This window comes from Anguilla rostrata, chromosome 4 (genome assembly GCF_018555375.3).
Source record: "Anguilla rostrata isolate EN2019 chromosome 4, ASM1855537v3, whole genome shotgun sequence".
NCBI lineage: Eukaryota > Metazoa > Chordata > Actinopteri > Anguilliformes > Anguillidae > Anguilla > Anguilla rostrata.
In genome coordinates, this window is record NC_057936.1 from 32,016,871 (window position 1) to 32,029,687 (window position 12,817).

The 12,817-nt window shown below is 39.3% G+C and overlaps 1 protein-coding gene across 2 annotated transcripts; it reads left to right on the plus strand.

Moving 5' to 3' along the window:
• The first annotated feature begins 904 nt into the window (after positions 1-904).
• On the plus strand, positions 905-7,113 carry LOC135253233 (crystallin J1B-like). 2 transcript variants are annotated; one of them, XM_064332274.1, is made up of 10 exons: positions 905-1,129; positions 1,529-1,688; positions 2,131-2,310; positions 2,583-2,681; positions 2,872-2,964; positions 3,420-3,576; positions 4,288-4,403; positions 5,047-5,124; positions 6,201-6,340; positions 6,627-7,113. In XM_064332274.1, exons 2-10 carry the CDS (start codon positions 1,622-1,624, stop codon positions 6,720-6,722), a joined length of 1,026 nt encoding a protein of 341 aa, XP_064188344.1. In that variant the 5' UTR covers positions 905-1,129; positions 1,529-1,621; the 3' UTR covers positions 6,723-7,113. The 2 variants fall into 2 exon arrangements, with proteins under 2 accessions (XP_064188344.1, XP_064188343.1); XM_064332273.1 differs by having other exon boundaries at positions 917-1,129; positions 1,622-1,688.
• Positions 7,114-12,817: the final 5,704 nt, after the last annotated feature.

The window sequence follows — 12,817 nt, forward strand, 5'->3', positions numbered from 1 at the left end:
TTTATGAAAATAAACACACATTGATTGTAACCTACTGTTCAGTCGAAATCTCAACAGACTGATATGCCCAGAACAGGACCGAAATGAATGTTTAGCAAGCACAACAGTTTGACTCTTGCCAATTGAACTAGTCCATCAAAGCAATGATTTTGTCCGCTAACAATAGCACTGTCGATTAGTCAAGAAAATGCGAATTCACAGCCCCAAAAGCGTAAACTTCTCAGCCAAACGGCATAGAAAACGAGGCTACTGCAACTAATGGAAGACCAGATGGCTAATCGTAGTTGAATAAATTCCCGTTAGCTGCATATTTTTGCATACTAAAAAGCGATAAAACCATACGGAATTTCAGAGAATAAAACAACATCATCCAGAAGGCATTGCTCTATAACGCTGCCAGGTTTCCGTAATTTTTCGGAATTAATCGGTAGAACTCGAGGGGACCGCTTTGTGAAATACAGTAATAGAATTAAATGACGCCGTATGCTTATCGTGCACAAGCGAAAGTAAATTTTTACGTTTGAATAGCTGACTGAAGTTGCTGAACCACTAGATGAATCGAGTCGGTGATAAGCCTATCAGGTAGCTCTGCATACTGTGCCGACACCAGTGGAGTGTGACAAGATGTTTAACAGGAGCTACTTCATGGGATAGTGCATTGTTAAAAGAGGGTCTGCTGTGGCCGAGGCCTATATAGTAGCTACTACTACTACTACTACTACTACTACTACTACTACTACTACTACTAATAATAATAACAATAATAATAATAATAATAATAATAATAATAATAATAATAATGACAGCAAGAAATAGCAACAATAATTTGTTTTCGATTATAAATTAATGGATTTATGCGTTTACTGAAAATTACAAAAAGCTGAAATATTCTAATATTTTTGTTAACGATTGGTTAAACTATAGGCTAGCCTACATATAGTATTATTTGACGACTTCCATATTTGGACGACATCCAGATGTAGAAGAGGGCGTGTATAATGGTTGTGGTCTGAGATACCAAAGGAGTACGTAGTAACATCTAGGCGATGTTCAGTAACAAGTTATACTTTCATAATGTCCGAGTGAGAAACTCCATAGGAGAGTGGTCTGAGCTCGACTAGAATGCAAGGTAGGAATGCCTTTACACTGGCTTTTTTATTTAGCCTAGTTGGCTTACTCCAAACAGCATAGTTTCGTTTCTGAACATAGTCATACCGCTGAATTAAATGGGTTTCTTAACAGCTACAGCTACCTGGCAGTCTTACATTTTTTTTGCAAGGCTGCCTTATTTGCGACAGTTACCCAACCAGTTTTGTACGAGCGTGAATGTACTTGATATTATGACAGTAACTTTTATTGTGTACTGATGTACAATATTAACCGTAGAGCTATTGACACACTTATCAGCTGTTGATAATTAACCAAATGGTACTGTACGCAAATAAGCAATGCATCTAGCAGTTTAAGACAGTAGGTAACTGGTAATTGATGTTTGCAGCCTATGTATCTCATTTTCCAACTCTTTTAGGTTCATGATGACAAGTACACGGTATTTTTCTAAGCGGTTTTTAACGGCTTACTTATGCAATTTTATGCTGATTGTTTACTGGGGTGACTGCAGATGGCAGTGGTTCTGGCTGACAGAATTGTTGGGGCGATTATTGGAGCAGCTGTAGCAGATGCGGCAGGTAGGCTATGCTACAGGTGGTACATTATAACCTGGCTGAAATTTAAATGTACGATTCTTGTAAAACTGGAGTTCAGAGCATCCCTCTTTATCAACGGAGCACATGTTCTTCTGAACCTCAGATAAGCAATGAAATTTGGGCGTTGCCTCAGCTTGCATAACTTGCTTACCATTCTGTTTTCTACTGCTTGTGTAAGTCATTTTTTGTGTGAAACATTCTTCTTAGAAGCTAGAGTCATTTGTAGGCTACTGTGTAATCTGTCAAAGCCTGTCATGTTAAGTGTGATAAATTGCAGTGGGTCTGCACTCAGGTAAATGCTCTCACAATGTGCAGAAGCATTAGTGATCATTGCAACGTGGGGCATGTGTGTTCATCTATAATATGCCTATTTTGCAGACTACAATGTAATATTGGTCCTTTTCTCCATGATCTGCACTTGCAGCACAGCCACTCCATTGGATATACAACCCCGAGAAGCTTAGCACCATATTGGCACAAGAAGGGCCCTGCCCAGAGTTCCGTCCTCAGTCTGCTAACCCTTTCTACCGGAGGGAGACTGGTCAGCAAACATGTTATGGTGACCAGGCATTTGTGCTTTTGGAGTCTTTGTGTGAATGCAGAGGTAAAAACCCGCTTTGTTCTAAACCCTCTGGGCCCATGCTCTCAGTATGAAATGTGAACATGAAACATGGTAATTGTGAAACATTAGGTGAACACTGCATTTGCAGGGTCAGTGTGTTTACTTTGATATTGGCAGAGCTAGGATAAATGTTATTCTTTGATTGCAAACAGCTGCTAGTTTGCATGACTGCTTAATGTACATTTTAATGCTACCTTTTTAAATAGTGTAGTAGTTAAGTGACAGACCATATGTTTTGTGTGCCATTTCATCAGGTCTAGATGTGGGGGATCTACAGCAGCGTACTTACAAATTTTTTGGCCCAGGATCAGAATATGACACTCCTGTCAATGACCCTTACAGGGCCAGAGGAGGTAAGCCTGACACTTCCACAGATAAATGTGTGAATTTTTTAAATCATCATAGCAGTGTTCTGACTGATAAACAAGATGCTTAACTATGTTCTGAAAAAAAAAATATTATTATTATTATTATTATTATTATTATTATTATTATTATTATTATTAAGCATTTATGTAAATATTCTTATTTAATCACTATAAGGTCCAAGAGTCCAGTTACCCATTGAGGGCCCCTGGAGACATGCAAGCCTCAAGAGCTTCCTAAAAAATATGGATGCGGGCAAGACAGAGACTGGTAACTGCGCAAGTACAACATGAGTAACTAGGTTTATTTATGGTACAGGAACTGGCTATAAATTGGGTTTATACAAAAAAATGGCCATTGTTGGTTAAAATCTACAGTTTTACCCCTGAGGATATTTCACTTGATTGTAGAGGGGCACTTGGAATCAAGTTAAGTAGTCAAGGAAAGATCATGAAGGAACAGAAATTATATAAGGGATGGCAGTGAAGTATAATGGTTAAGAGACCTGAGCTTGTAACAAGTACTAGTTATGTAGTATTAATTTATACCATTGAATATGCACTAAAGCAATTCATGTGGTACACCTTGCTCGAAATACAACAAAACTTAACATGAGATGTCCTTTGTAAGATGTCCTTTTTTGTATTCAGTGTTCTTTTCCTTAGATGTATTTTTTGTATCTGTACAATATTTTTTCAATATCAAAGTGTGTCTTTCCCCCTTAGGATGTGACATAGACAATCAGATTGACGGGATCGCAAAATTGGCTCCAGTTGTGGCCCTGTATGCTGGGAAACCAGAAATGTTGGAAAAGGTTGAGGCTGCCATCCGTGTCACACAGAACAATGACCTGTGCGTGGTGGTGACACTGGCTGCAGCCCGGTGAGCATTAGTGCCTGAACACCTGTTTACCTTTGTGCTATCAGGTGGTGAACTGACCCCAACAGTGAATGTGCCCTCAAAGGATATGAACCTAAACAAATTGTTATTTTCTTGTTATGTTCTGAAATCTTTAGAGGGGTTGCACACAATTATGATTGACAGTAATAAGGGATTACATTCATATTATGCCTTTCACAGTCTCAAAACTCTTTACCATGAAGTGGAGAAGCTCACCTTAAGTCAAACAGCTGTCCGCACATTGAACACTGTGTAGCACCCACAGCGGCCTTTTCAACAGAATGCTGGCCATACATCAGCACTGAAGAGGTGGAGAGGAAGGGAATTGCTAAGATTACAGTGTGGCAAAAGCTTAGGTGGGCAGAGTGAGAGTGTGTTGGTGTATAGCCAGGATATAGACCCCCTTACCCTTTGAAATAAGAGCCATTGGTTTTTACTTACTGACCACAGTGAGTCAGGACCTTAGATTTGCATGTCTTCCAAAAGACAGGCACAAAACATATGTGCTGCACAATAGCAAGGAGGGTCACATCAATACTACAGTAAATAAGCCATATAGCAAATCTGTATACAACTGTGAAGTATAGCTGCATTAAGGTCCTGCTTTGCAGTGTATGCAGTGTGACATAATTGTTGGCATTTTATATTTTAATTGATGGTTAGATTTGAGAAACCTTCCATCTTATTTCCTAGGTTCCTGGAGTATTACATCCTGAATGGTCCAAATCAAAATTCCCTGGATTCAGTGTTAGAACAACTCAATGACCCGTATAGGAAGAACCCCCAGGATCTGGACAGAGCTGTGGTCGGTATGTGACGCACAGGCTAGTTTTGCATTAATACACACAGAATTCACCCAGGAAATTTTAGGCCTGTTTAATGAGTGGTTCTCTGAGGAAATGCTGAGCAGGGAATATGTATGTGTGTGTTTGTGTCTATGTATTATATATATATATTGTATATATATTATATACATATAGATATGTGTGTGTGTGTGTGTGTGTGTCTGCATGCCTATATATACAGTGTTCTCCACAATGTGCATTGTTTGATTACAAATCTTAAGATTGTGAAATACAGAGCCAAATCAAGAAAAAATATGTCTTCATCCCAAATGTTATGGAGGGCACTTTAGATATTTATGTGTGTGTGTGCGTGTGCGTGTGCGTGTGTGCGTGTGCGTTTGTGTGTGCGTGTGTGTGTGCATCGATTCAGGACAGTTTTCATTTTAAGTTTCCAGACTGCACAGAAAACTCAAGTTAATGCTTGTAGAAAAGCTTTTAAAAGCAGTTAAAAGGCACAGGGAATAAATTAGTCTCCTGGTGAAGAATATTGTCTTAACACTTTTGAAATAGCAAGAGCTTGAAAGACACTTTTATTTTATTGTGACTAGTACTCCCACTAATTGTGGAATCTGACATGTCAAACTATTTTTCTCTTTTTTTAATGTAGGTCACATTCACCATGTAAAGCAAAACTTATCCAAGGCTCCCAAAGAGCTGATTCCCAGTGTTTTCACAAACACATGAGGTAGGCATTACATCTCTACAGCTCAGCAGCAACCAGATAATAAATATCATCTTCATCAAACCAGTAGAATCTAGTCTGTAAAGCTGCTCTCCATTCTGATCCAGCATAAATCCGCTTATTCGTCCATAAACAATGCAAGAATGTGTGAAGCCCTCAACATGCTTGTTGAGTAGCAGTAACAGCAGCAGTGCAAATTTACAAATAAATCACTTGAATTAGAAAGACTGGGATGTCCATTAAGTGATTTAGTCATAAAATAAAAAAACCTTTAGTCAGTGCTTTTATCGCTATTCTTAATTCAGGCTTGGTCAACATGTCCCGCCACTAATGGCTACTATGCATATGGGGTTCTTTCCAATCGCTTATTTTATCTGTCCTTCTCTCCTCGGTCCTCGACTGACCCAGTAATCAATCGAGGTCCTCCATCTTTAAGCAGTCCTTTCCAACCCATTAAATGCTCCTTGAAGTAGCTAGGAGCAAAGAGCTAGGGGGCTCCCAAAGGACACTTGGCAAGGAAACACAAGTGCATCCTTTGCAGAATTGTTTTTTGGAACACATGACTTATAAATGATCAAACTGTGGATCCACCTCCCCCCATTTGTCACGTCTGTAATTGACATGGCTTCCAACTGACGCTTGACTGAACAAGGACGTTTCATTTGCCTAATACACATTTTCTAGATTACTCCATCCTCGCTTCTTTTCCTCGCATCCTTGCTTTGCGTCCTTCGTCAGGAGGAGCTAAGGAAGCGAGGAAAGGACATGATGGAAGTATGCAAGTATGTAAAATAAGCCACTGGAAAGACCACCTTGGGGTATTTCATGAAGCAGGATTACTGAGTTAGCTAGATAGCTGTGCCAAGTAAAATCCAGAACAGCTCTTTCTACTTCAGCCTATGTTCCAGATTTGGGAGGGTTCCAGTTTTTACACAGCTCAGTTATCCAGCTAACTCAGAAATTCTGCTTCAGGGCCCTGGTCATTGTACTACAGTGGTAGTTGACTACTTTATGTAAATTTGTGTTACCCATTAATGTTGCCCCTCATCTTCCTCTGGTACATTGTGGTTCCTGGCCAGTTTTGCCTGGTGCATTCCAGGCAGCGCTACATGGGGTGCTGACAGCCGGCGAGTTCGATGAGGCGATCCGGGACACCATGCGCTGCGGGGGCTGCATCAGTAGCAGAGGCTCCTTCATAGGGGCGTGTCTGGGGGCTCAGGTATGGAACTGGCAAAATGAGCCACATCATTGAGTTAACATCGCTGTTGCTTACAGATAGGGATTCATTCATTCCTATTTTTTTAGTGTTCCTGTTTCAGACGTTTACTATTGTGTGGTTGTCTTTTGTTGAAATAGAAAAAAAGAGTGGGGTATTTTTTGCAGGAAACAGTGGGACATTTATAGCCTTTTATGATTTACACAACTTTTTTCAATTTTAATATCTTTGACCTTGCTCACTATGTGGCTTAGTTCTTTCTGAAAATGTGCTGTCTTTATGCCAACAGATCGGACTCCAGGGGATTCCTGATTCTTGGAAGAGTAGGACCCTCAGATATCCCATTCTGCTTGAGCTTGCAAAGAAAGTTGCCAGCGTACACTAATCTGAACACTCACACGGATATGCATGCGTATGCACACATGTACGCACACTCACACACACACTCACACAAACATGCACACATGCATGCACATACACACACACACACACACATTTTATATTACTCAACAATGAAGTGCTAGAATCAGTGAATACATGCCTTGGTTTTTCTCTTTATTTTTAAAGAAGCCTGCTTACTGTCCGAACATCCAGTGTCACACTTGTATTTTTAGACTGCATAACACTTAATGAAGGTTCCAGCTTAAAGAATAGAGCTGGAACTTGATGTATGGTGTTACATAAAGCTCCTTTACATTCTGTGTTTGCTTGTACATTATACTATATCCCGTAAAGTCAAATAAAATTGATAAAAGCACAATTGTTTCAACAGTGAAGGGGTCTGGTAGTTCTGTAATGGTGTCCAGTGCATTTTCCTGCCATGGTTTTTGTGCCTTCATACCCTTAGAAGGCAAGGAAGGCACACCTTTTATGCAGTAATAGGTGTCCTGTGAGGTGGCAATGCCGCTATCTACAAGTAGTCATCCAGTGATTTTATGAGCATGACGCAGACGTTAACTATATGCCATGGCACTCCCAGTCACCAGATCCGAATCCCATCAAACATTTATCATTTATCTATCAACTAAAGGTGAGTTGGTTTACTTCCTTGTGGAAGAGACTTCCAGATGCTGGTAGACACTCTGCCACAGCACTGGACACACACTTTCTGTAGGTGTTTCTATGTCTGGTTTGGTATCTGCTAACTTCTGTATAGAATCACATGGATATGTACTGTAGTCCTGACGTATCAGTGGTTTTATGAGTTATGTGTATGTCACATGACATTCCTGTGTAACTTCTGGTCTGGTAATAGAAACTGAACTCACAATAATATGAGGAACATGGGCACACTTTGCATAAAGAGAAGTGAAATTCAGTGAGATGAGAAGCAGAGTCCTGGATATCTGGCACATTATATCAAATAGCATAAGCATGATGAATTATTAGCCAATTACGGGGGCTGTTACTCATCTCTTCCTCCAAGGGGCTATGCTGTTATTTTAGAACATGCACTGACTTCCAGATTTTAAGCATCGCACATCAGAAGGCTTTGATTACAACAACAAAAGGCTTCAAAGGCACCTTCCACACTGAATGTGATTTTTAAATAACCCAATTACCCTGTATGTGTTTTCTGGCAGAGTCCACAAGGTACACTTGTGGAACTAGGAAAACATATTTATGTGATTAACAGGTTCCTGAACCCAGAGCACCTCGGCTCTGTAACATATTTATTGAAGCAATCTGCCGTTTGCTCGAAGGCCCAGCGGCTGCCTCGTGCGGGGCTCGAGCATGCAGCTCCCAGGGTTACACCAATGAAATGAATTCCATGTGTATCCGAGCACTTCGGTTCAAAATGGCAAGGTTTGAAACTCTCTCGAGGAACGGCATGAGGCATGAATGTTACACAGGTATCATATATTTCAGCTGGTTACATAAGAGGCCACTTGTTCACAGCATGAAACTGTCCATTAGGCAATATGTGGCTAAATTATGATGGAAATGCCTCAGCCCCTTACAGTGATATACACACACGCAACAGGGTAACCCTGTCATTTCTGGTATTCCTATCCTGGAGGTTAAGACATATTTAGCTCGAAGCCTGTTCCCGGGCTGCTACTTTATATTTGTTTTAATTATATTTAACATATTCAACTGAATTTTAATATATGGATTTGATATATTGAGTCTCACATGATCTTAGTGTGCATGTAAATATAATGCACCAAAATGTTTCTACTAATGATGTAATTTTACAGAAACATTTTCATGTCAGGTAGAATTTTTTTTATTCACTAGGGTCTGAAAAATGTTGAAACAAATGTTTTCTCTATGTTCTGTTCAAGATCTGTTTGTGGAGCTTGAATGTTTTGAATCATTTTTTTTTTAAAAGAAACTTTCTTCAGAAATGTACTGGGCCTCTTGCACAGAGATGCTGAGTCATGCTCTCTTTGATCAGATAGGGAAATCATAGAGGAAATGTGCCTCTTTGGCCAAAGATGAATTTTTCTGCCTGTCATATTCTTAATTTGTCATTAGGAAGCTGACTTGTTGCCACCAATTCTCAGAAAAATATTGAGAGTTATCCAGTGGAAATCTGAAGCACTGAGACAAGTGAAAGTTATATGAAATAGCAAATTGCCAAACTTTTTAAAAAAGGATGGGCTTACTATACTTTTATGTTCTCCGCAAATGAAATTGTGCTTAATGCTTCATTTCTCCTCCTTCACAGTATCGCCCTTGTAACCTAAAACTAGAATTTTGCTGATTCCTTTAAAAAACAGTAGTTTGTGTACAGTGTCTTGAGAACAAATCAGTGCTTGTGGCCAAGCCTGAATGAAGGAAGACATATCTGGAAAAGAGCTGAAGGGACAGCCCTTATGTACAGTATTCCGCTCTACTTAATGTGATGGAAATAGTCTGAATATAAGAGAGTGCTTTAGATGGCAGCTTGCTCCTGACATCGGTTGATTCACACTAACTGGAACGGATGAGTGGCTGCACTCCTTGGGGCCTGCCCCTTAACACAGCCCCAGTCCTATATGGAAGCTCTGGGACGATTTAACTAGGGTCCATCACCTTCATTAACATAAATCACTCGCCAGATCATTAAGAGTCTTCTTGTTCTGCTCTGATTTTGCAGTAACAACAACAAAACTGTTTTCATTCGCTCGTTTTTCCCCAGTACATAAGAGGCATGTTTTCCCCATGGCCCTCCCTTTAGCAAGGTTTTCCTACCTGCTTATGAGCCATAAACTTTACAGGGGTCTCCTCCATGTCCTTAGCTCATAGCCACTCAAGAGGCATACACATCTGCAATACCAATCATATTGACATATTATTTTGTCCATCTTCATCCATCTTGCTGATTTATACCCCTTAACAGCTGCTGTTAGCCCCCTTGGTTTCAGTTGCCCTGTGAATAGAGGATGAATTAAACTATTAATTATAAATTCATTATCTTGCCATTAACAGGCACTAATGTGGTGTGGTACTACGTGATAATGACTGGGCACTAGTCAGATATAGCCCATATGACAATTAGGTGTGAAGGATGCACATTTCCTTAATGTCCCAGCTCAGTATCCAACTTGGCTCGTTGGTAATTCACTTTCCTTTTTCTCTGGTGGCCCTTGCTGTAAGGCAGAAGGATGAAACCAGGGAGAAAATGAGCTTTGCAGTCCTGCAGACCTCGGAAGGTTAATCACATGGTTACAGCCTGCGTCTATATCCAACCATTTTTGTAGTTTCATGCAATCTGCATAATGGATCAGTGTTGGCCATCCTCAACTCTGGTGTCCCACCATGCATGCTGGACTGAGCTCCATCTGACCTTCATCGTGTGTCATTGAGCTGTTAATTAAACACTGACTTGGATTTTAAATGTCTTGACAATTACCTGCTGTATGTCCTGCATGGAAGAAGGACTACGCTAAAAAAGGCGCAAGTATTCACATAGAGGTAGTGTATACCACAACGTACTGTTTGTATATTTGCACTAAAAACTAATTTGTTATATCAATTATTTGGAAATGGGAGAGGACAGTGCTCAAACCAACCCAAGACTAGGCACAGCTCCGAAATAGCACATAGTTGACAACTAGGCTATATATATTTTTAACAAGCTTTATTTGTCTTTCTAAAAGCACAAACAGTAAAAAAGCACAAAATACTAAATCTAAATCAAAACCTAAAAACATCTTAAATCTCAATCTATATTGAACAAAAAAACTCCATAAAATCCAATTAATTAAAAACAGCATACATAGTGGATCATCATGTCTAGGTCTGAATATCACTTTTACAGAAAAATACAGGCAGATGCACATACACTTTGAGTGCAGGAGGTTAAATAGAAAACATGAAAATATACTGTATACATATTGGAAATTTTAGGTTGATTGTATTCACTAGACCAAAAATAGAATGAGTGAGTTCACAGTAAACTCATACACCATGCAGTGTTCTGCACTTACAACCACTTTGTTAAAAAAAAAAAAAAACATTGAGTGTATATGGAAGAATGGGGAATGGGACCGAAATTCAATTAAAACTTGAAATAAGTCGAAATACATTTCACAATGGGCAAACGCACAGTTCACAACGAGGAAAAGATTCAGTATGGGCAAGCAAATACCATAAGTAAGACAGGTCTTATGCATGCTCCTACAGATAGCTGGATGACTCAGTTGTGCCTTGACTTTTAATGGAAATTCCAGTAATAATAATAACAATAATAATAAAAATAATAATCAAGGGGGAAATCAGTGTTATCTGTGGTATCTTGAGATTGTTCACAGCTCAGTGAGAAAGGAAGGGAAATATGATTACGAATAAAAAGGAAAAATCCAAACTTAAAATACCAACACACTTATTATTTATTTACTTATTTTTATATATAGCCAGGAAGACCCTTTTCAAGGAAGACCTGGCGAAGACAGCAACCATAAGTAAAATACAATACTAAGTAAATTGCACAATCCACAGACACATAGTTTCACAGAGACTTATTTGAAGTTGAGCTGGAATATTTGGTTTGTTTTTAGCACATATTAATAGACTGGAAAAATAATTGGGCCTAATGTTATGTTTTCGTGTATTTTATGTTTTAGTATTTTAAAAAGTAATATAGAAAAACACATCAAAATTAGCATATTTTATATGATTCCAGTGTATATATGCAGTTGTTTCACTCAATTCATGGAAATAAATTTCTGTACACTCTGTTCAGAGTTGTATTTGGAGGCTTCAAATAAAATGTGTATATTACTACACTATAATTAATTAGGTTTGGGAAATGTCCATCCTTTTCCACACAGCCTAGCCCCCCCAAAAGAAGTTCATTTCATGAACTTAGAAAATATGGAAAGTCTTTCAAATCACATGGGCCCAATTCAAATTGTTTGTGTAACAAAATACCAAGCTCAAGTGGAAAAGGTACAATCTATTCAAAGAGAATGTAGATTCCATATCTAAAACTGTAGGCATGTGCTGCCATCTAGTGTTACAGTTGTTGTCGCAGCTGCATTTATGAATATTTTGGAGCAGAGCTTTTCACACCTGGGGGCGCCCGCGCCCCCTAGTGTGGGCCAGACATTGATCCATAGACCGTATAGATAAAGATAAGCCTAACGTAAGCTGAATACTCAAAGTTTTGAAAATGACCATAAAAATAACTAAGACAAAATAAAAGTAAGAAATTTCTTGGGTTATGATTTGAAATTATAACGATAATTTATTTTACTTTTTATTTTCTCTGCTGTTCTGTTAGATACGGTAGCCAGGCACCAGTCTGTTTGCAAGGCAACGCCAGACGGCGGGACTTCGGTTGTCAGCTCGCTCGGGAGATGGATTTGACTGTTTGTGGGGATAAGGTCGCTGATCAGCCAGTTGCTGGCAGGATTGCTGATATGGTAAATGGTAAATGGACTGTATTTATATAGCGCTTTTATCCAACGCGCTTTACGATTGATGCCTCTCATTCACCAGAGCAGTTAGGGGTTAGGTGTCTGGCTCAGGGAAACTTTGACATGCCCAGGGTGGGGATCTAACCGGCAACCCTCCGGCTGCCAGACCAACCTCCTGAGCTATGTCGCCCCCTGATATGGCAGGTGATCTTGAGGAACAGCTGATAGAGGCAGAACAGACTCATTAAATAATTTTGTATGAAAAGAAGATAAAAAAATAAATGCAAATAAACTGAAACTTAACATTCTTTATTTATTGTTATGCTTTTACCTTGGCCAAAGGTGTTTTTCTGTCTTATACACAACTATGCAAAATCTAGGCCTATGAGTTAAGAATTAAATCAGAAAAAAAGGCTGGGAACCACTGTTATAGTGCACTTATGGTTCTTAAACTTTTTAAATATAGGCCTACGGGACCCACCATAGAAATGCTTTTTAAATATCTGGACACAAATTAGAAATGTAGCCTACCTTTCTGGGACCCACCAAATAGGCCTAGGCATACTGGCACATCTTAGCGGGCTGCTGACTCATTCCAGGATCCACTTCATACACTCCCTGACCCATTTGG